Source organism: Microcaecilia unicolor, chromosome 3 (assembly GCF_901765095.1).
Source record: "Microcaecilia unicolor chromosome 3, aMicUni1.1, whole genome shotgun sequence".
Classification (NCBI taxonomy): Eukaryota; Metazoa; Chordata; class Amphibia; order Gymnophiona; family Siphonopidae; genus Microcaecilia; species Microcaecilia unicolor.
In genome coordinates this window covers 98,238,060-98,263,104 of record NC_044033.1, presented here as the reverse complement: position 1 = coordinate 98,263,104, position 25,045 = coordinate 98,238,060, and the positions used below count along the sequence as shown (strand labels likewise).

The following is a 25,045-nucleotide window of genomic DNA, read 5'->3' as shown; positions in this document are numbered from 1 at the left end:
AAACCTCCCTGTGGAAGAAGACTGAGCTCTGCATGGGGCACTGCGCTCAGGGCTGATCTTGGAGACATCTAGTGGAACCAGTGGGTGTTTTTTGGGAAGGTGGATAGTGAAAATCTGAGGGGCCTGCTGTAGGCTGAGGAAAAGAGCAAGCAGCAAATGCAAGAACTTTTACATGATGGTGAGAAGAGCTGGTTGGAGAATTGGGACACTGAATGAGCTCATGAGCAGAAAACCACAGCATAGCACCAGAAGAGTGTCTGCCTGTGTATGTCTGAAAAGAGACTGGGGGTCTGAAAAGCAAGAATCTGCTTGTATGCAGAGGCAATGAAACACATTTTTGGCTAGAGGGGATGGGGGAGGGGACAAGGAAAAACGAGAATGTGACAGAAGGGAAGGGGGGGGGGGGGTTAAGAGAAATGGCTATGGCTGAATATAGTATTAACACACCCTGGAAGCAATCACACCTGTTGCACGTACATTTACAATGTTCAGTGCACCTTTTTAGCTTCCCAGATAATGCAGCAATAGAAAATACTTAACTATAAGTACATGATCTGTATCTAGCATCTAACCATGTTTTTTTTAAATTACTTGAAAATATTTTATAATTATTCCTTTGTGGCAATATGATGCTGAGATTTTTTGGTTTTCAGTTCATAAAGTATCCACTTATAATTAATAAACTTATTTCCCCCCAAGGCATAAATTTGCAACTGAGACACTTAGTTTAAAAGACGTGGAGGGGCGTAATCGAACAAAAACGTCTATCTCCATGGGCGTTTATCTCCGAGAACGGGTCTGTGAAGGGGCGGACCGAACGTATTCGCAAAAAATAGACGGTCCATATTTTATTCGACATTTGTGAAGCTGGGCGTTTTTGTTTTTCAGCGATAATGGAAAATGAAAGTGCCCAGCTCAAAAACGAATAAAATCCAAGGCATTTGTTCGTGGGAGGGGCCAGGAATTCGTAGTGCACTGGTCCCCCCTCACATGCCAGGACAACCAACTCCGGGCACCCTAGGGGGCACTTTTACAAAAATCAAAAAAAAGGTAAAAGAGCTCCCAGGTGCATAGCACCCTTCCCTTGTGTGTTGAGCCCCCAAATCCCCCTCAAACCCACTGCCCACAAGTCTACAACCATTACTATAGCCCTAAGTGGTGAAGGGGGGCACTCGACATGTGGGTACAGTGGGTTTGGGGGGGGGTTGGACGACTAATAAGCATTAGCAGCATCATTGTAACGGTAGGGGGGGGGGTGGGTCCTGGGTCACCTGCCTGAAGTCCACTGCACCCCCTAACAAACTGCTCCAGGGACCTGCATACTGCTGCCAGGGAGGTGGGTATGACATTTGATGGTGAAAATAAAAAGTTGTGAAACATCATTTTTTTGGATGGTGGGAGGGGGTTAGTGACCACTGAGGGAGTCAGGGGAGGTCATCCCCGATTCCCTCTGGGGGTAATCTGGTCATTTAGGGCACCTTTTGGGGCCTTATTCGTGAAAAAACAGGGTCCAGGAAAAGTGCCCTTAATTCTAGCTACAAACGCATAATTTTTTTTCCATTATCGGCGAAAGGCGCCCATCTCTGTTCGGGTGATAACCATGCCCCAGTCCCACCTTCACCACGCCTCTGACACGCCCCCATCAACTTTGTACGCTTCCGCGATGGAGTGCAGTTGAAAACGTCCAAGTTCGGCTTTTGATTATCCCGCGTTATTCGTTTTTGTGAGATAAACGTCCATCTCCCGATTTAGGTCGGAACTTGGGCGTTTTTCTCGTTCGATTATAAGCAGGTAAGTGTAGCATAGGAAATGTTGCCTTTTAAAATGCTGGGTACTTTAATGAGCGTTCCATATATTTCACTAGACAGAAGTGCATAAATTACACACTGGTGTGTATACATTGAAATCAATATATAATACTGGAAAAACTTGCCAATATGTAGAGGCTGATGATGAAAAAGTGGAATTGCTTACCTAATTTTTGTTCCGTGTTTACTGAGGAAGGGTCACCCATAAAAGATTGACTCAAGCACGGACGTGGAGAAGAGTCAAATGATTTTCAGAAAACTGTTCATGAGAAGCTAGTTAAACTACATAACAAATGCCATCATGAGTTAGACCAAAGGTCTTTCGGTCCAGTTGTCCTGTTTCTAACAGTGGCCTATTCAGCATCCCAAAAAGGAGCGAAATTCCATGCTGCTTACCTTCAAGGCTAAGGAGTGACCTTCACCTTGTTTACCTTAATGTCTTATGGACTTTTTCCTTCAGGAACTTGTCCAAGTCTTTTTTTGAAACCCAATTGTACTAACTTAGTACACATCCTACGGAAAAACTTTTCAGGCTGGATATTCAAAACAAGCAGTTCTGCTGAATATCTCCTCTGACCACGATGGCACTGGGCAGTCCAGGGAGTAGGCAGGGCAGATTGGAGATATGCAAGCACCAGTAATGTTCAGTGCCTGTGTCCTCATAGCTAACCTGGCAAGTAGGACTTTGCCAGTTAGCTGTGTGATTACAGCATTGAATATCACCTGTAACCAAACAGGATTAGAGAGAGCAATTAGAGAGGGAGGGGGAAAGGAAGTGTAAACTAGACTATACAGGGCATTGCTCTTGCTTGTATCCCCGCAGGATTATTATGTACATAGGTGGGAGCAGGAGCTGGCATAAGACCTTCCCTTTGGATGACTGGATGCATATCTTCAGATCTTTGTTGAAACCCTCAATCGCACAACCACTAATTGAAAATGGGTATAAAATTTTATACTGGTGGTACTACACGCCGGTAGGCTTAAACGGAATACCTGAGCCTGTCTTCGGAGTGTTGGCGAGAGTGTGGGTCACAAGGGACATTCATGCATAATGGTGGGGATTGTCCAAAGGTGAGAGAGTACTGGGCAGCGGGTGGTTGCACATGGTTTATACGATTCTTAAGGTGCAATACCCAGGCCGAGTAGAATATTGCCTGCTACATCTTAGACCCCCCGAAAGTGAAGGCCCACTTGCACAAATTGGCCGTGTAATACTTTGTAGCAGCAAAAAATTGCAATAGCTCGGGCCTGGAAACAGAAAAACACACCATCATTACAGTTGGTGGCTCGAAAGGTGGATTTCATCTATCAGATGTCAAAATTAACAGCTATGAGAAGGGGGAGGTTGCATTGTTTCTAAAAATTTGGCAACCATATGAGCTTATGAGGGAAGAGCTGTATCTTCCCGTAGTGCCTGAGGGAGGGAGGGATGGGAGAGGGTGGGCAGGGGATATATGTTGAGCGACTAAAACATGTTCAGTTAAGCTTTGGACAAGATGTATGATGAGCTATGGCTATGGTTTGTTTTGTATTTAAAATTTCAATAAAAATATCCTTTAAAAAAAAAAAGAATATCACCTGTAACCCACATAACTTCATTTAGCCACATTGAACCTGCAAAGAGGTGGGAAAATGTGGGATACAAATGCAATAAATAAATAGTACCAGTGCCCAGATATGGCCCAGCCCTGAAATCTGGGTTTAACTCAGCTGTCGGTGGTCAGTGTTTATAAAAAACGCTGACTGCCAGCAAGGTCAGTATGGACTAATCCAGCAGCTTAATTACATATTAAGTTAAAATACTTTCTTCAATTTGTTTTAAATGTCTTAAAAGCAGACAGAGATTTGACTGAATGGCATTCATCTACAGTATGAGGGAACTTAGGGCTGCTCCTGTTGGCCCTGTTGTCTGATAGTTTGAATTCTTCCTTAGAAGATTGGCGACATGGGTGTGGTGCGTCACGGCAGTACAGTGAGTTTCACTGCGCATACTGTATGAAGCAGAACTGTTGTCTGCTGGATGTTTTAATAATGTGACTGGTGAATTTTCATAAGAAGCACTTGCTGAAACACGGGCCTGGTGTCGGGTCCTTTAATAAAATTTGCTTCCTCCGTTTACTCTTATTGGCACCACGTTTGGTTGGTGGTGGTGTTTCTCTCTGGTCTGCGCTGTATTCTTGGTATGCACCCTAATGTGACTGGTGAAGAACTGTTAAGTGGAAAGGGACAAATGTTCGATTCCCACTTCAGGCACAGGCAGCTCCTTGTGACTCCTGGGCAAGTCACTTAACCCTCCATTGCCCCATGTAAAGCCGCATTGAGCCTGCCATGAGTGGGAAAGCGCGGGGTACAAATGTAACAAAAAAAAAAAAAAGGGGTGTTACCAGTCCTGCCACAGGGATCGGTCTTGATTTGGTTCTATTCAGTGTTCTTGTAAACAGTATTCTGGAATTGGAAATGTAGAAAAAGGTTGCCTTTTTGTAGATTCCAACTTCTATAATGAAATAGATAGCCTAGAAGATATGGAAAACATGAGGAGGGATCTAACAAAGCTTGGGGAATGTTTTAGAGTGTGTCAGCTGAGGTTTAATGCTGAAAAATGCCAGGTCCATTTTGGATTTTAGATTTATTACTTTCTTTTACTTCCAAATTCAAGTTCAAGACTATTTACATTGAGGTATATGAGTTCTTTCCCTGTCCAAGTCTGACTCTTACTAAGTTGTACTTGAGGCAATGGGGGTGACTTACTGAAGACCACAAAGAGTCTGTGGGAGAAAAAAAGGTTTGAGGAGCCCTGGTTTCCCTCCTCTTTAGCTCCTTGCTCTAACAACAAAGCTAACTCCATCACTTTGCTGTGTAACAAACACCTGAGGAGAGGTACAGTATAGGTGGCCAGACAAATAATGGTGATGGGTAAAAGGCAAGATGCATGGCAATGAAGGCACAAGGGAGAGGAATAGCCAGCAGGAAAAAGGTGGTGATAGTGCATTCTATCTATATACGTCTCTGGTGTACTGTGTATAATACTGGAGACCACAAGATAGACAGCTCTTAAAATGATCAGTTGTGCTCATTATAAAGTATATATGGACGGACTTAACAACCTACACTAGTATACTTTGGAAGAAAGGGGGAAAGTGAAATAGGGTAGACATTTAAATACTCGTCGATGGTAGGAATGCCAGGATGCAAGCTCTTTCAAGCTGAAAAAGATTGAGGGGGTCATAAGATGCTGATGAAAGGGGTAAACTTGGGAATAATCCAAAAAAGCTTATTTATGGAAAGGGTGGGGCAAAGAAAGATAGTATCTGTATTAAACATAGCATGGAATATAGTACAGAGGACTCTCCTAAGGGAAAGGAAGGAGTTGCAGAGCTTAGTAGTTTTCTTAGATGGGAAGAGTGAGTAGGCCATCATATGGTCTTCTCCTTGCCCACATTTTTTAAGCCTTCCATGTTTCTAACATAAGAGCCCTTTAAATTTATTTATTTATTTGGATTTTGCTCACACCTTTTCCAGTAATAATCTCAAGGTGAGTTACATTCAGGTACACTGGGTTAGGCTCTGTCCTGGAGGGCTCACAATCTAATTTTGTACATGAGCAATGGAGGGTTAAGTGACTTGCCCAAGATCACAAGGAGCAGCAGTGGGATTGAACCTGGCCACACTAGGATGTCAAGACTGGTGTTCTAACCACTAGGCTACTCCTGTGATACGTAATGCCGCCTTGCTAGAATGTTTTCTGACCCAGACTAGAGGTCTTATTCTCTGAGATCCTCCCCCTTAGCAAAGATCAAGTGATTTAAAACTGACTAATATCTTACTACGTGATGTACTTGTTACCTCCACAGGATACTAGTTCTACTAGTTTGCAGAGTACTACCTGTTCAGACGGAATGTATCCTCAGAAGCTTAGCCGGAGCATTGGCTGGCAGAGCTGGAAGTGTGGAGTGCGGGGCTAGTGCTGGGCAAAACTTCTACGGATCTGTGACACTGAAAAATGATAGATACAGATCAAGGTCAGGTATACAACAAAAAGTAGCACATACGAGTTTATCTTGTTGGGCAGACTGGATGGACCGTGCAGGTCTTTCTCTGCCGTCATTCTGCTATGTTACTATGTTAGTAAGTTATTCAGTAATAGCAACTCTCCTCTCTCTTGCCTATACCAGTGAACCAAGCCTGGGGTACTTTTCCAATGCACTGAATAAAGTGAAATGTGCAGCAGGAAGCAAACTGTGAGGCTAGCATTTTGGGTCCTAGGGACTGTGGAGATTTCTCCTCCTAACCGAACAGGTGTTAAAGAAATCATAAAATCAGTGTTAGAGTAGGATTAGCATTAGGCAGCTTAACAGAACTGCTGAACCTTATGAACATACATTTGTAAAAATATGTCGTTGTGATATAAGGATAACGTTGGTAGAGTTCTTTGAGCATATGTTGAGCTGTATCAAGGGGTGAGGGTACTCCCGCCTTACAAAAGCAACATGCATGGAGAGGGTAGGCTCAGGAAGGAGCAGGTTGAGTCAAGAACCAGAAAGTCTTCAGATAATATCAGGACTGGTAAAGGATTCACAGCTGAGGAACAGGAACCAGACCACAAATCAGGACAGGAAGAAGAAAGAAGTAGACCAGCAAATCCACAGGTGATCCCCATTAAAACTGTTGGATCAGCAACTTGGCTTTCTTTATATTCGGACTTAAACAAGACATACCCATTGCTGCTCCAGTTGGAACCTTGGGGGAAGTGTATCTGCCCTATTGAGGCCCAGACAATAGCTAACCCCTTGGCTGCTTTCCTTGACTGTGCAGTGCAACAGGTCTTCAGCTTCAGTTTCCAAGGGTCACCGGCTTGATTCCTATTGATGCTGACACTTCTTTTACAGCTGCTAAAGATTTTGTGTGCAGACTTCTGTATATATGATTTCAGTCATCTGGTTACACAGTGATTTGTAATCTTTCATTCCATGTTTGAATGTTTTGTTTGTTTATTTCATTTGATGTACCACCCTACTTGAAGTACCAAAACATGGAGTTGTACAATACTAATAGAAAAAAAACAGGAAATGAATGACAATTTTCAAACAGGACAGAAGGAGATGAAGAAAGAGAGAAATAGCAGAGGAGGGATAGAGAAAGGAAAGCATATAAAACCAGTTCATGTGCATTAGCACATGCCACAGGTATTCCCAAAAGCCTTGTTAGAGATGGGTTTTCACAGATACTTAACTTGAGAAAAGAAGATTCAGGTTGGAGTGAGGAAAGTAATAGATTCAACAAAATAGTGGCAGCAAAGAAAAGCCAAAGTCCTGTGTGGTCTCAAGACAGACCAATGATTGTGGGGGGTGGGGTCAAAGAGTGTTAGATGAACAGAGGTGTGGGGAGGGAGCTAGATTAGATAGCCCTGTGTGCAAAAATCAGTAGTTTATTGGATACGGTACGTGACCCGAAGCCAATAATGTTATGAAAAGAGGAGAGTGACACCGTCATATCTATAGGCATGACGCAAAAGATTTGTATTGACTGGAAGCGCTCTATTAGACCCTGAGAGGGCCTGCATGCTCTATGTTACAATAGTCCAGTCTTGATGTGACATGAGAGTGAAGAAGAGTAAGTTGAAAATCAGTATCAAGAAATGAGTGAACAGATCTAAACTGTCAGAAAGCAGTGCAGATCCACATGAGAGATTTGTTTGTCAAAAGAGAGTGTTTGGTCAATATAGACCCCAAGGTACTTAAATGAATCTACATGAGGAATAGGTTCACCAGCTATGGTAGGTGCAGTGGAGGGACAGCCCTTGCACCAGTAATCCAGCAGGCTATAGTCCTACTGCAGTTCAAAATAAGATGGTTGTTTCAGAACCAGAGGGATACTTTATCAAGGCAGGTCGTATATTGGGAGAGATCTGCGGAAACATAACTTGAGTAGGACATTGTCAGCATAGAAGTAGAAAGGATACCCTGGTCATGGATATTAGAAGCAAGAACACTGAGGAAAAAGTTGAAAAGGAGTGGTGTGAGAACAGAGCCTTTTGGCATGCTGCAGGACAAGTGATAGTGTCCACTCCACCTTCTCCACTTCCTAAGTGTGAAGGAGTAGTCACTAAGATAAGAAATAAACCAGTTGAGTACTGTTCCTGAGAGACCAAAGTCATGGAAACTTTGTATAGGAAGAGCATGATTGACAAGATCAAAAGTAGAGGATTGGTGTAGTGAGATGAAAAGAACAAGGTGACCACTATCACAAACAGAGTGCAGTTTACTCAACAACCTAGTCAGAACGGTCTTCATGCTATGATTCCAGTGGAAGCCAGACTGAAGGGATGGAGAAGATGCCTCCACATGTAGAGCTGTAGCCTCATGGTTAGAGGAGCAGCCTATGAACAACCCAGAGTAAAGAAGCTGGGGATGTTTGGAATTGGGATTGAATCTTGGATTTGTGAAAGTCTGAAATTGTATCATTTAGTCTGTTACTGAGAGAGATGGGGGAAGCTGCTGCTTGCCCTGGGATTGGTGGCATGGAATATTGTTACTGTTTGGGTTTCTGTCAGGTACTTGTGACCTGGATTGGCCACTGTTGGAAGCAGAATACTGGGCTAGTTGGACCATTGCCCTGACTTAGTAGTGCTATTCTTGTATTCTTACATTCTTTTGTTCATATGGTGTAAGAGTTATGAAAAGACAGATTTCTCTAAAATTATGGATAAGAAAGAGAGATCGGAAATGGGCCTGTAGTTGGAGAGAACATTTGGATCAAGAGACATTTTCTTAATGGTAGGATGAACTGCTGCTTTATTTCAGTCTGTAGGGACCATGCCAGACTGCAGGCTGCTGTTGAACTGAGAGCAAGTAGGGAAAGAGTCCAAGTGAAAGGAGTTTGACCCATTGAAATGGGATGGGATCAAGAGATGCAGGTAGCGGGCTTGGAAGAGGATAAAGGTTTAGGAATTGTTGGTTCAGAGATAAATGTAAAGAATGACCAGGCTGATAGTGAACCAGGAGTGTAAGAAAAGGCAGAAGTCTGGTAAGGAGTAGGAATGGTAGGCACAGGAACTGAAATGGGAAATAACCAATGGAGATAATCAATTTTGGTGGAAAAATATTGAGCAAGAGGGTTGGCAATTAGTGACAGAGGTACAGGGGGTTTGGGAACCCTTGTAGTGAGATCTCAGATAATGGAAAACAACTTCTGTGGTCATTTGGTAATAGGAGTGACGGGCTTCCCTGAGATGGAAAATGTAATGGTGATGAGTGGCTTTACAGCGGAGTTTAGGGTAGGCAGTAAAGAATTAGAAACCAATGGTCCCCCATGGAAGATGTGAAGGCCGGAAGTAAGTAAACTAGTAAGAGGTGTAGAAGGGGATCAGAATCTGTACAAAGAAGCAATAATTCAGGGTATGCACATGGGAGCTCCATGACAGAGAGAGAGTCTGAGAGCAACAGAGCTACAGTACTTCTTCTCTTGATACTCTGGGATGTTAAAAAAGCCTGGAAGTTAGGAAGAAGATAATGGTACAGAAAGGGTTCGTCACTGTTATGGAACCAAGTCTCCATAAGTCAGAATAGGTCTGAATAGTTCGTGCTTATAAGATCACATATCGGAGTTTAAAAGAGAAATGGTGAGCTGCCAGGAAGGGGCAGAGGGAGAAGGCAGTAGGAGATACATATTTACGGGTGGTAAAACTGGAGGAAATTCCAGAGGAGATCAAACATTGGTTCCTCATGGTAGAGAGAGGTGAAAAACAAACCAGGAAGATCCAGTGGCCTTACCAAACTAGGATAGGATAGGTAGTCATGGCTGGGGATATAAAAATGGCCACTGAACAGATAGATAAACAAACAAGCAGTATGGTCAGACATACCTCAGTTTGGAGTTGCTACAAGGAGTACAACTTGCTCCTTGAGAGTGCTCCTTCAGCACACGCCCCTGGGTCAGAATGCTGCTATAGGTGTGACTGAATTTGTATCCAGCCTTAACTCCGGTGGTTTAAGATGGGTGGAACTATGGTCAGCAGTGGTGCAGAGCTTGGGCAGCCTTGGACAGTTGCACAGGAGTAGGTCTGTAGCAAAGAGAAAACACAGCAAACAGGCAGTTGGCATAAAGTCACAGTAAAAAGTAGGGCGAAACACAGATATAGGCTTGAAAAAATAGTGTTTGCAAGATGTTGGGCAAAATTTCTCATCTAGTTTATTCCAGTATAAAATGAATATAGTTTTAGGATATGTGTGTGACTGGTACAAAGCAAGAAACTCTGGAGATCCTCTCTGACAAGGAAAGAATGTACACTCTGTACTATTTATTTTATTATTGCACTATTATTAGTTACTAGTATAAAAGGCCCGTTTCGGTAGGCAATGAAACGGGCGCTAGCAAGGTAATCCCCCCCCCCTGCAGTGTCCTTCCTGTCTCCCCTGTCCCCCTGCAGCTACCCATGTCCAGTGACCCTCCTCTCCCCCTGCCCCCCCTGCAGCGTCCCTTCTGTCTCCCCTGCAGCCACCCATGTCCAGCGACCCCCCCCCCCCCTTGGGCACATCAACCCCCTCGCCACCCGCAGCCGCCAATACTAACACTGTCTGGCTGCTGCTGCGTCTCCTGTTGAGCAGCAGCGGCCGGTACAAAAAGAAAAAAGCCAAAAAAGATTTTAAACCTGAAACACGGCTCCGTAGACAGCCATCTGGCATTCGCTGTCATCTCTGCAGCCGCTCCTCCTCTCCCCTCTGACATCGCTGCGCTCCTCCGGGGTCTTCCTGCAGGGGCAGTGACGTGGAGGGGAGAGGAGGAGTGGCTGCAGTGACGACAGCCAATGCCAGATGGCTGTCTACAGAGCCGCGTTTCAGGTTAAAAATCTTTTTTTGGCTTTTTTCTTTTTGTACCGGCCGCTGCTGCTTCAAAGGAGAAGCAGCAGCGGCCGGACAGCGTTAGTATTGGCGGCTGCGGGTGGCGAGGGAGTTGATGTGCCCGGGGGGGGGGGGGGGGGTAGGGGCTTGGGTGTTGCGCCGAGGGGGGCACTGAGAGCTGATTGGTAGGCAGGGGAAGAGGAGTGTGTTTCCCTACTCCTTCCCTTGCCTTGGAATCAGCTGTCAGTGACATCACTGACGTGAGTGCATTCTAAACTGCCTAGCAGACCACCTCCGAGGGAGCCACGGTTCCAGGCACATTAGAACGTTGGAGGTGAGAATTATTATGTAGGATTTATTATTATTATTATTATTATTGCCAAGTCTCATTTGCCAATGGAATTGAAGCTTTCAGTGATGCAAAATGGACATAATTCCGAACATAGTGGAGATTGAAAAAGAGAGACTTTTTTCTTGGGGCCTTTTCCTATCAGGAAATTTACAGGGCTAGATTTATGAGTGTGCTAATGCCATTAATGCACTTTAATAGTAAATGGGTCCCATTGTGTGTTAAAGCGTGATAGTGTGTGCTAATGTGATAGCACACTTCAGTAAATCCAGCCCACAGTTTAATTGTTCTTGGGGAGGATATCTTCATAATAGACTGTCCAACTGGTGCAGGAAGTATACGCATAAGCTACTTCAATTTTCAAAGTGCGTGTGCACACTTAAACTTGCCATTTAGTAGAGACCTTTGGCAATCCTTGAGTAAAGTGATGTATCCATTCATATGGGAAAACATTCAGCCTAAGGGGATCCTTCCTATGCTCATCTTCAGATGTGGTATATATCATTCAATGTAAAAAGTGTGAAGAAGGATGCTATAGAGAAAGAAGCCTGATGCTAAAGACTAGATATAATCTACATAAACATCATATTAAACAATCCCAACCAGGATGTCACCACTGTGGGACAGCACTTCACAAAACCAGAACACTGCTTCAATGTTTTATGGTGAAAATACTAAAAGGAAACTTTAAGACAATTCAGGAATGTAAGACCTTTGAAGTTAAAATGATGAAATATATTGACACCCACCAGGCAGGACTTAACAAAGATCTGGGTTTTCTATACTACTATAAATCATAAAATTATACTACTTTGTTACGCTCTTATCACCCATCCATCTCTGCTTCTTACCTAACCCATCCCACCCTCTTCCTGTGAGACTGTCACTGGAATGCTTTTATGTTGCACTTATATATTCTGATATTTGTCAACATTTGCTCATTTCTGATCTGAAGAAGAAGGCTTACCTTTGAAAGTTTATCAAAAAATGGATTAAGTTAGTCCAATAAGAAAAAGTATCATGTTATTTTCTATCTTTTCTATGCCCATTCACGTTCAAGTCCTGCCCACAGCTCCACCCCCAGTAATACTTCTTTCTGTTTGCAGATAAAAAGTAAACCTGAAATGCCATTGTATATGTACTCTTAATAACTTATACTCTGGGCTGTTTTAGAACCAGCCATTTCTGCAAATAAACCTCTTTTTATATGCTCATTAATGGGAGAGTTAGCAATGATGATATTGGTGATCTGTTGGCCTTATATGATTCGAAGATGAACCAGGGAAGCATGATAATGAATGGCTAAGACAGTGGGATAACCTGCAGATGTATAATTAAGTTGGACAATGTTGTGTTCTTTCCCTCCCCCACAGAATTAGGAAAGGTACAGAGAAAGGCAACGAAAATGATAAAGAGGATGGGACGGCTTCCCTCTGAAGAATGGCTAAAGTGGCTAGGCTCTTCAGCTTGGAAAAGAGATGGCTGAGGGGAGATATGATAGAGATCTATAAAATACTGAGTGGAGTGGAACAGGTAGAAGTGAATCACTTGTTTACGCTTTCCAAAAGTACTAGGACTAGGGAGAATGCAATGAAGCTACTAAGTAGTACATTTAAAATAAACCAGAGAAAATATTTCTTCACTCAAAGTGTTATTAAACTTTGGAATCTGTTGCCAGAGAATGTGGTAGAAGCAGTTAGCTTAGCAGGATTTAAAAAAGGATTGGATAATTTCCTAAAAGAAAAGTCTATAAGCCGTTATTAAGATGGACTTGGGAAAATCCACTGTTCATTTCTAGGATAAGCAGCATAAAATCTGTTTTACTGTTCTTGGATCTTGCCAGGTACTTGTGACCTGGATTGGCCACTGTTGGAAACAGGATACTGGGCTTGATGAACCTTCAGTCTGTCCCAGTATGGCAACGCTTATGTTCTTATGTTATGTAATGCTTTGCATACCAAAGAGTGCAGAATTCAATCTTAGGTGCTTTCCTGCCCAAATATTATTGGAAATATGTCTATATATAAATAACAGAACAGATAACGAGAGCAAGGTAAAATATGCTTTTTCACCTGTGAAACATAAAGGTCTGCCGGTTATTCTTAATTTATGCTGCTGTAATATAGAAAATAATTTTGAAAAGGTCTCAACATTTGAATGATAATGCCTAGATACTTGAAACCTGACTAGATTGTTTTAGAGCTGGATAGGCAAGCAGGTAGAACTGAATGAGGATCTATTGGGAATATCTCAGATTTAGAAAAATGTTTCTTGTGCCTTGAAACCAGACTGTAATTCTCTAAGGTACTGAGTAATGCTGGCACAGATGTCTTAAGATCAGTTACGACCAATAAGACAACATCAGCATATAATGAGATTTTGTGTGTCACCGCATTAAACCTGTACCCAGAGACATAAGGAGAAATTATGATCAAATGGGCTAGAGGCTCTTTTGATAAATTAAAGAGAAGCAGGAATGGAGGGCATTCTTTCTGGGTTTGCATAGGATCTGAAGAAGAGAAAAAGGAGCATTGATTTAGACTTGGAGCATATAACAGCATTGTGGGTGGGAGGGGGAAGGTTACGATTGTAGAACAAGATGCCTAAGTTTTGTGCCAGTACACACATAGGTTACTTTTCAGGGAGTATGGAAAACTAGTATACTCGTGTACATTTCATTTTCTATTTAATATACATACATTTTTTGGCTTGTATTACACGTGTGTTTGTGTCTGTTTGTTTTAGAAAGACTGCATGAATAGTCACCTATCAGATCCCTGATTCCTACTGAGTAGTTCAGGTGCTGTTATGCCCATACTTTTAGCTGTATATATTTTGTACATAAGCCTCTGTTTTATGTGTGTCAATGGCTTTTAAAATTACCCCCAGTGAGTCTCTTAGGGCAGACAAAGTTTTTGCATTATAGTGAACAGAAATGGTCATCGAACAAATCTTTATTGATGAAACACAAACCAAAATAATGCCTGACACAGGCCGTGTCTTGCTCACATAAGGGCTGCGTCAGGGGGCTATGTGATGTGCATAAAACTCTTCACCGGAAATCCAAGAAAGGGTGGACCAAAAAATCTTCACATCCAGAAGTTGATAATAGCAACTTTATTCAGCACCACACAGTGGTGAATCGCTCAGACCAGTGTAAGTTCCTAACGCAGTTGCTAATGCGTGCCTAATGCGGCTTATTGAAAGACCCCTAAATAATAAAGGAGATAATGGGGACTCCTGAGGGATTCCATCACTTTCTTTTGACACAGAACCCCCCCCCCCCAATATCATTATCTCATCTTCAAGAATTCTGAGAAGCAGACTGTATTGTCTTTCCTAGTTCTGATCATATATACAATTTGGAGGTCATTGTCTACTAAAGCAGTTTGGGCATACAATGCTGAATGCCTCTTAACTACTATAATTTCTGTACTGAATCTAGGTCTAAACTCAGGCTTTGAAGGGAATAACAAATCTCAGTCCCCAAGGGAAGTCTGAAGCCGTCTTGCCACTTATGCCTCAAGAAGCTTAGCTAAATGAGGCAAATTAAGTCAGTAGCACAATTGGTCTATCACCCTTGATCTGCAGTTGTAGCAATATGGTGGTTGTTTTAGAAGCCCAATTTGCACAAGTAACTATCAGTATTTATATGTGCATATCAAATAAACATAGAAACCCTGATTTTTCTTTTTTTTTTCTTTTTTGACAGCTGGGATTTGCTCATGCAAATTGTGAATATGCGCATATAGTAGGGGGCATGGACTGGGTGTGGTTGGGGCAGGGCCAAAATATACATGTGTATTCCCCCTTTTCAGGAGAGGAATACACATCTAAGTGCACCAAAATCAGTATTGGAATTTACACTTGCTCCTGGGCACCTCTAGTGTTTGGCAAAGTGCTTGTTTTGGGAGTGTTCTACAGGAGGAAATTGGGGGGGGGGGGGCTGCCCCCTTAATTCTCCTGTATAGTCCTTCCCTCCTAATTGCAGTGGTGCCAAATGATTATAGGGCTCTGTATCTAATAGAGTGTAGGTTTCTAAAATTGCGAACACAGGTTTATGTTCTCAAATTACCTAAAGGAAAAGTCCATAGACCATTATTAAATTGACTTGGGCGAAAATCCACTGCTTATTTCTGGGATAAGCAGCATAAAATGTATTGAACTTTTTTGGGATCTTGCCTGGATTGGCCACTGTTAGAAACGGGACGCTGGGCTTGATAGACCTTTGGTTTGTCCCAGTGTGTTAATACTTATGTACTTATGTAGATCATTACTTCACCAATCTTCCCTTATGATTTTGGTGCACTCTCTCACCCAGCTAGACTATTGTAATTCTCTCTACAAAGGTCTTAGACAGAAAGACTTACACAGTTTGCAATTAATTCAAAATACTGCCATTAAATTGATCACTGGTTCTAAGAAATTTGATCACGTCACACTCCTCTTGAAAGCCTCTCACTGGCTCCAATCTCACATAGGATCACCTACAAAATTCTCGTTTTTGTCTTTAGTCTGAACTGCAGGATTTTACATCTTTTCTTTTCTTGTTTTTTAATACCTACTGCCCTTCTTGGGATCTCCAGTCTTCACAGCAAAATCTTCTTGTTATCCCATCCTTTAAACAAATTGGATATGATTCCACCCGGTGTACGACCTTTTCTGTCACAGGTCCTTCCCTCTGGAATGCTCTCCCCTCTCATCTACGGTCACGAACCACATAGGCTAAATTCATATCTGAGCTCAAAATATTTCTCTTTAGAGTAGTTGATACCTAAACCTTTTCAGGGAGGGGTCTGGGGGGACATGGCAGACAAGCTGTTGTCTGTTGCTCTCTATCTCTCTGTTCTGTGATACATTGCAGTTCCTTTTTTCTTTCTCTTGCTCTCTTTTCTTCTATTTTAATTTATAATAATGTAAGCCACCCAGATAACCTTGCTTGATGTGTTGTATAGCAAACGTTGAAGAAACTTGGAAACTAAGCGCATGGCTGCAGTAATAGTTACTGCGCTGACATTACAGTGCAGCATTAATTCATGCACTAACTGTATAGCCTAATATAGGGCTGGTTATGGGTGGGGAATAGGTATTGCAATTACCACAGAGTCACTTATAGTGCACTGCTACTGTTGCAGATACTATGGATGTGGTGAGGGGGGTAGTTCTATAAGTTTTAGACAGCAGGAACTTGTGTAAAAGACCTTTTATAGATTATCGACTATCAGAAAAGGATGTACCATCTTTTAGATGGTGTGCATTTTGCCGGTGGACGTGCACATAAGTGGAGTTTGGGTAGAGCATGGGCAGTGTGGCCAGCTCTGTATTTTAATTACTGAATACTATCATTTTATGCATGTTCCAGTTAACACGTAGGCATGAGCATTTACACTAGTCAGAGGTGGTGTGATTGTGTCTTAAATGTAAGCATATTTTCTGCTGCTTGCACTAGGATTCTGTTGCGCCTGCTTACTTACCCTCTTATATTAGGTACCCCGTTATAGAATTACCCGCCACCTGCCTAAGTAGAATACAGTAAGTGCAGCCATGTTAAATGTCAGAAGAATTACCACACTGTATAGTGTTTTTTTTTTTAATGTGGTAACTGTGTAGGAAAAAGCTTGGAATGTCCCAGCACACATCACACTGGCTTTGCGTTTGCTGTGCTGTAAGTAAAAGGGAGCGGGGAAGGGATTTTGGATCTAGCTCATATCTTTTTCAGTAGTAGTTCAAAGCGAGCTACATTCAGGTAAAGTTGGCCCCTTAATTCCATTTTTATGTCTGTTGGCCCTTTGCCCTGCTTCCTGAGTGTTCCCAGAAGGCTGCCAGTTATTCCCAGTTGAAGGTGTGTGGAGATACTTGCTCACTGAGAACTGGACTGAGACCAGCATCAGATTTCACACTGGTTAGTCAAAGAGCTTTCATGTAATGTCTTAAATCATTATGGTCCTGAATGAAATTTGGGGGGAGGGGGAAGGTACCCACATGGGCTACTGTTATTTTACCACAAGCCATGCTGTTTTAGCACAGGGATCTGTTTTGTACTATGAGACCCTGCGCTAAAATAGGACGTCTTGTAAAATAACCTGCCTTAACGGTAGCACAAGTTGATAACTTCCCCTCTTAAACTGGTGACCTAGGGATTCAAAGTCTGGAGTAAAAGCTTACTTGATGTCCTGTGTACAGTGTTTCTGTTCTTGCATTCTGGCCAGTTTGGCAAACATTGAAAAGATATAAATTTGTATAAAAATGATGTAGCTGGTTCATTCCGATGTTTGATGTGTGCAGTTTTCTTTTTTAAAGCTTGGAGAGGGATTCTCATATACAGTGAGAGGATAGATAAAAGGCATATTGTAGTTTCTCTCTGGATACTCATCTGAGGAGAAGGTAGCTGAGGAGCAAAATAAAAAAAAAAAAAAAAAGATTGAAATCCAACTCTGAATCAAAATCCTTTGAGTATAGAGGGGGAGAGATTAAACTGAGAGGGGATGGTTATAGTCCTCCAGTTGTTCATATTTTATTCTGTGGCACCGTGTGGTTTAATAAAATGTAGATCATGAGTTGTCCTTAACCTCAGTTTCTTAAGGCTTAATGATAAAGGTTATCCTTTCAAAGGACAAACGCATTATTCATTTATCTCTGACTGTCTTCCAGGTTTATCTTGCAGATTATGGACTTTCTTACAGATATTGTCCTGACGGGACCCACAAACAATATATCGAAAACCCTAAGAAGGGCCATAATGGGACAATAGAGTTTACGAGCAGAGATGCCCACAAGGGAGTAGGTAAGGGTTTTTTTTTCTTTGTCTTGCTTCTCTTTCTGCCCTATTAGAATATTGGTGAATATTAGTGTTTTGCCTATTAACCGTGTGTGTGTTGCGTTGGAGCAAAATGTAGTACTATCAGTGTATGCGTGTGGGATTATTAATACAATGGTGGATTTATTATTAAAATAAAGACTGATTAAAACCATAAATGACAGGTTAAGTTCTATTTAAGCATAAGACAGATGTGATTCATACTACAGGCTTTCACGCTGTATCTTCTTTATTTTTTTTTTTTTAAGAATGCACATTTCTCAAAGTACTATTATTTCAATACAAGTATGAGTGCAGTCTCTTGCAAATGAGCATGATTATCCTATAGCAACTCACATTGTAAATGTCCTGTTTATATCTCTAGTCCATTATCTATAAAATAAGGTCTCGTTCATCCATGTGAGCTAATCAGCATACCACAGTCTTAGCCCAACAGTTGGCAGCTGGCCAGGAGTTAAAGCTGACGCTGTGATAACCACAAGAGAGGACATTTCCTTGCAGTGAAGGGCAGACTTTTAAGGGTTTCATATTGGGTCCTTTAACACAACCGGTCATTAATGAATAAGAAATGTGTGACTGGAATTTCAAAATACTAATAGGATTTTTAAAAATCGTATCTTTTTTTTGTCTTTGGGAATCAAATCTGTTTATTCCTAATGCTGGTCTTTCCCTGGGTATTAAAGATTGCCAGTGTGTCCTGTTAGGACATGGTGTGCCCATCCTAAATCTCGTTCTTCGAGGTCAGTGTAATGAAAATGTTTCCCATATGTACAACACAAATGAAATTTCTTTTTGGATTTGGCCTCGTCTATCTATGGTTACATGTATCAATAGTGACTCTTCTTTGGTTCTTGACAGCTTACACCAGTAAACATGTGCCATGAATCAGCACCATGCTGAGCAATTTGTATGTACAAAAACATGTGTACATTTTTTTCCACAGCTGCCAGATGGAAATTTTGTAACCGTATCACTGTACAGACAACACTTTATAAACTATAAAGTGTTAAGTTTTTAAAATGCTTTCAGTAGCCTTTCATATATCTTACTTACTTAAACTCACTTTGATGGTATTGGAAACACATTTGCAGGCAAATTACATACATAGTCCCTTTATTGGATATTGATCGCACTGCCTTGCATTCCTAGGCAGACTTAATTCAACAATTCCCTAATTAGTTAAAGTCATAACCTATGTCTTGTATTCATTTACCATTAATTAAACCTTAGCTGTTTATTACACTGCAGTCCAAATCCAATAGCAGGCCCGGAGAGCCATGGAATACGGGAGTGGAAGGTCAATGCTGAGAAGATGTGGTGCAGAGTCCCACTGACGACTGCATGGTTCACAATCGATATGGTCAATGCAACACAACTTTCTTACTTGCTCTGTCAGCGAGACAAAAAGTCAATTCTAATGTTATGCTAGAGGAAAAAAAAATGAGAATTATTGAAAAAACTTTGACCTCACTTGCAAAACAATATTATGTGTTAACTTTGGGTTTTTTTTCTCTTTCTCGCTCTCTCTCTCTCTCTCTCTGCCTCAAAATTTCTCAATGTAAAAAAAAAATGCTGTTCTGTGATTTTTTTTTTCCTTTCCTGTTGAATTCAAACCTGGTAGTGTCACACATTAAAGTTATAGACATTAGAAATCTGTGCACATTAGCTGCTACCCTGTTGCTTTAAAATGATACTTTCTAATGAGTTTTAGTTGGCACAAACAAGTACATATTATTGCCTTTTCTATTAAAAGGACCATTGACCATGTAATGCAGAAGGTCTTGGTAATTTGCCAGCACTGTTGAAATCTGCCGTAGTTTAATATTGGTCATTAGGAAAAATGAAATCAGATTGCCAGGTAGAAAGGAATTGCATGGCTGCACCTGCTTGAAACTTTGTCATTAAATCTTCTACAACTATTTATAAAAAGGTGAATACTAAACGTTTTAAAATTGTTTTCTTGGCATCGTTTTTCTTCTCATCTACCCTCTTCTATTTGTCTTTGCAAGCAGATAGAAGTTGAAATGATGGGTAATAATTCTTTTGTCGGGTAACAAGCAGTTTCAAGGATTTACAGATAGATCAAATCGCATTGTATTCGTTTTCAGACCCTTTGAAGTGAAGGAGTGAGATTAATACTGCCTATGACTGGGCAGCAGCAGACACCTTGAGAAATCCAAACCACAATTTGCTACTGTGGTATGGTTAGAGTATCTGGGAAGTTAAGGACAATAAAGTGTTGTTATCCCAGTTTCTCTTTCCTGGCTCTTTATAGCAGTGCTTTCCAAGTCCAGCCCTGGAGTACCCCCTTGCCAGTTAGGTTTTCAGGATATCCACCATGAATATGCATGGAGGCAGTGTATGAAAATCAAGTTTATGCATATTCATGGTGGGTATCCTGAAAACCTGACTGGCAAAGAGATACACTAGGACTGGACTTTGGAAACACTGCTTTATAGTACGCTCCTTTTAATGTTTTTTTTTTTTTGGAGCTTTACTCAATAGGGGTGGACATGGAGCAAAATGGAAGAGAAATAAGGGAAAGCATTTGCAAAATGTCACGGAGTGAGGGATGAAGAAAGCATTCTGCCCCTGGGAGAAAGTCATATTAGTAGAACATGTATTTGAATTTAGCTTGTGGCTTTTCAGTAGTAGCTCAAGGCAAGTTACATGTGGGTACAGGAGGTATTTTCCTGACCCTGGACTTCCTGAGGCAATGGAGGCTTAAATGATTTATCCAAGGTCACATGGAGCCACAGTGGCATTTGAACCTTGGCTTCATGTTTCTCAGCCTGCTGCTCTCACCATTAAACTGTTTTGTGGCTGCTTCGCAGAGAAGGGACCCAGGGACCTGTGTGATCTTGGGAACTTGGGTATCGCATCTGTTTGTAACTCCCGTTTGCTGTGAGAATGACATAGTTAAGCCAGCTGGCACTGCATGGGTAACAGGCCAGACCAGTATAACAGATGGTTCCAGTGTGGCCACAGTGAGAGTTTCAGGGTGTTTTGCCCCACTATCCTTTGAGCATTGTAGTGACTGACAGAAAGTACAAGTTACCTTTGGTTAAAGGAGTGATTGATGAAAAGAATAAGCAAAAGAAAGAAAGTCTCGTATAAATTCAGCAAAGTAAATTTTAAGTACATAAGTAATGCTACACTGGGAAAAGACCAAGGGTCCATCGAGCCCAGCATCCTATCCATGACAGCGGCCAATCCAGGCCAAGGGCACCTGGCAAGCCTCCCAAATGCACAAACATTCTATACGTGTTATTCCTGGAATTGTGGATTTTTCCCAAGTCCATTTAGTAGCGGTTTATGGACTTGTCCTTTAGGAAACCGTCTAACCCCTTTTTAAACTCTGCCAAGCTAACCGCCTTCACCACGTTCTCCGGCAACGAATTCCAGAATTTAATTACGCGTTGGGTGAAGAAACATTTTCTCCGATTTGTTTTAAATTTACTACACTGTAGTTTCATCGCATGCCCCCAAGTCCTAGTATTTTCTAGTCCTAGTATTTTTGGAAAGCGTGAACAGATGCTTCACATCCACCTGTTCCACTCCACTCATTATTTTATATACCTCTATCATGTCTCCCCTCAGCCGTCTCTTCTCCAAGCTGAAAAGCCCTAGCCTCCTTAGTCTTTCTTCATAAGGAAGTCGTCCCATCCCCACTATCATTTTAGTCGCCCTTTGCTGCACCTTTTCCAGTTCCACTATATCTTTCTTGAGATGCAGCGACCAGAATTGAACACAATACTCAAGGTACGGTCGCACCATGGAGCGATATAGCAGCATTATAACATCCTCACACCTGTTTTCCATACCTTTCCTAATAATACCCAACATTCTATTTGCTTTCCGAGCCGCAGCAGCACACTGAGCGGAAGGTTTCAGTGTATTATCGACGACGACACCCAGAACCCTTTCTTGGTCCGTAACTCCTAACGTGGAACCTTGCATGACGTAGCTATAATTCGGGTTCTTTTTTCCCACATGCATCACCTTGCACTTATTCACATTAAACGTCATCTGCCACCTAGCTGCCCAGTCTCGTAAGGTCCTTCTGTAATTTTTCACAATCCTGTTGCGAGTTAACGACTTTGAATAACTTTGTGTCATCAGCAAATTTAATTACCTCGCTAGTTACTCCCATCTCTAAATCATTTATAAATATATTAAAAAGCAGCGTTCCTAGCACAGACCCCTGAGGAACCCCACTAACTACCCTTCTCCATTGTGAATACTGCCCATTTAACCCCACTCTCTGTTTCCTATCCTTCAACCAGTTTTTAATCCACAATAGGACTTTTCCTCCTATCCCATGACCCTCCAATTTCCTCTGTAGCCTTTCATGAGGTACCTTATCAAATGCCTTTTGAAAATCCAGATACACAATATCAACCGGCTCACCTTTGTCCACATGTTTGTTTACTCCTTCAAAGAACTGAAGTAAATTGGTCAGGCAAGATTTCCTCCCACAAAAGCCGTGCTGACTCGGTCTCAGTAATCCATGTCCTCGGATGTGCTCTGTAATTTTGTTTTTAATAATAGCCTCTACCATTTTCCCTGGCACTGACGGCAGACTCGCCAGTCTATAATTTCCCGGATCTCCCCTGGAACCTTTTTTAAAAATGGGTGTTACATTGGCCACCCTCCAATTTTCCGGTACCACGCTATCACTAGCAGTAGCTCTGCAAGCTCATTTTTCAGTTCTGTCAGAACTCTAGGATGAATACCATCTGGTCCAGGAGATTTGCTACTCTTCAGTTTGCTGATCTGCCCCATTACCTCCTCCAGGTTTACTGTGAAGTCAGTAAGTTTCTCCGACTCGTCCGCTTGAAATATCATTTCTGACATCGGTATCCCACCCAAATCTTCCTCGGTGAAGACCGAAGCAAAGAATTCATTCAATCTCTCCGCTACGTCTTTGTCTTTCTTGATTGCCCCTTTTACCCCTCGGTCATCCAGCGGCCCAACCGATTCTTTTGCTGGCTTCCTGCTTTTAATATACCAAAAAATTTTTTACTATGTTTTTTAGCCTCTAATGCTATCTATTTTTCGTAATCCCTCTTGGCCTTCTTTATCTGCGCCTTACATTTGCTTTGACACTCCTTATGCTGCTTCTTGTTATTTTCAGACGGTTCCTTCTTCCATTTTCTGAAGGCATTTCTTTTGGTCCTCATTAATTACTGGGTATAACTGCAAAAAAACTATGAAGAATTACAGACCACTAGCTTGGTAATCATTGAGTCGTATTCCCTGGATCACAAAATTTGGGACATCACATTTTTCAAGCACAGTGTGATGTTTGGACTATGTATCCCCATCTTCCTCTTGAGGCTCAGCTTCTGTAGAAGGTACACCCAAGGAAATGGTGTGCCAAAAAGGTGAAAATTATACACCAAAAAATGAAAATTATTTGCAAACTGCCATATTTTTGTATGCAGTATATTAAATAGTACAGTTTTTCATCAATCTTAGAAACGTACGGTACTTCAACACAACAATGTAACAAGGCTTATATCATTTTGAATGAATGAATGAAGAATTCTGATGGTAGCAAATGCCTCAGGTCATATGTAACTTGTTCACCTCATACATGTGCACACAAACGCACACAGTTGCGTGTGGCTGCTGTGACATTTCTGTATACAGCATGGTGCTTCAGTCTGCCCTCTATCACTGAAGCACAAAAATAAAATCTTGTGCCGTAGTGAGTGAAATTTTGTAATAAACATATTTTGCATAATCTTCCTGTCCGGTATGTTTTATTTCTCTGCAGGCACACCTCTCTTTTTTTTTTTCTCCTCACACTTTATGGCTCTTTCCTTCTCATCCCGTTCAAAATTCATTTCGGATGTTAAAAACTTATATTCAAAAAGTTGAGGAGTTGAGGATTGGGCAATAGCAGATTTTCTTAAGCTAAATACTCAGAAAATGAAATTAGTATGGTTTGGTGATCAACAAAAAGTTCCCTTCTGGAACATCTTTGCGGTTTGATAGTAAGTCTCGGGGATAATTTGGGGTTCTAAGTTTTTCCTATGAACATCAAATTGATAATTTGGTAAAAATGTTATTCTATGTTTAAATAATAATTAGCGCATCGTTAACTCTAGAAAGTTTTAGGACTGTTGTTCAGGCAGTTCTCTTTCCTTTCTTTGATTATTGTAATTCATTATGCTGTGCTATAAATAAACAGCGAAGGAAGAGATTACAACTTCTATAAAATACTACTGCCAGTCTGATTTTCAGAATGAGTAAATATAGGGGTCCTTTTACTAAACTGCGGTAAAAGGGGGCCTGCATTAGTATCAGCACATGTTTTTTGACATGTGCTAAGGCCCCCTTTTACCACAGTGGGTAAAAGTCTATTTTTTGGGAACAAGAAATGACTGGTGCAGTAAGTGAACCACTTTCTGCATGGCCATTTCGGTGGAGAGGCCTTACCGCCACCCATTGAGATGGTGGTAAGGACTTCTGGGCTAACCCAGTCTAAGCTCCTGTGCTACAAAAATAGGAGATGGCGCACGCTAGGGGTGGGAACTACCACTGGGCTCCTGCATTAGTTCCGGATTAGCAACAGTAAGCCCGTGATAGGCTTACCACTGCTTAGTAAAAGGGCTCCATAGTGAGGTTACTCCTCTTCTAAAAGAATTACACTGGTTGAGAATAGAATCTCATATTTATTTTAAAATTACCTGTTTGATTTATAAATGTGTTTATGGATTAAATTCAGGTATGACTGGATGTCTACTCCTATTTTTGAAAAATAGATCTGGCTTGAGAAGTTTGAAGACATTATTGCTTGGTCCCCCCTTGATGATATTAAGGTTGTATTTGAAAATAATGGTCCCCCCATTCATAGAAAGGAATATTAGAGGTTAAATGTTAGTATAGTAAATAAGATGGAAAATGACTAAATGCTGTCTTTACCAGATGCAGGAAACTTTCATTAGACATAAACATGTTGGAAGAGAACAGGGACGTGAATGCGATGCATGTAGATGTTTGAGCATACAGATGTATGGAATAATGTATGATAGTTCCGCATTCCTATAAATGTTAGATTTTTACTGGAACCACTAGCAGTTTTGGAAAGTACCCTGAATGCCCTGAACTTGCAGATGTAAGCAGAATATAATCTAGCCAATGTTTTTTCAAAGTTTGTGTTTATGATTTGAACTGTAACCAGTTAATTTATGATTTAATGCATTTTTAATAAAAAAGCAGA

At 41.5% G+C, this 25,045-nt stretch overlaps 1 protein-coding gene across 1 annotated transcript in view; it reads left to right on the top strand.

Moving 5' to 3' along the window:
- VRK2 (VRK serine/threonine kinase 2) overlaps positions 1-25,045 on the top strand; it is a 156,990-nt gene that overhangs the window by 48,969 nt on the left and 82,976 nt on the right. The window contains 1 exon segment of the mRNA XM_030194671.1: positions 17,649-17,781. Coding sequence (XP_030050531.1) covers positions 17,649-17,781 — 133 coding nt within the window.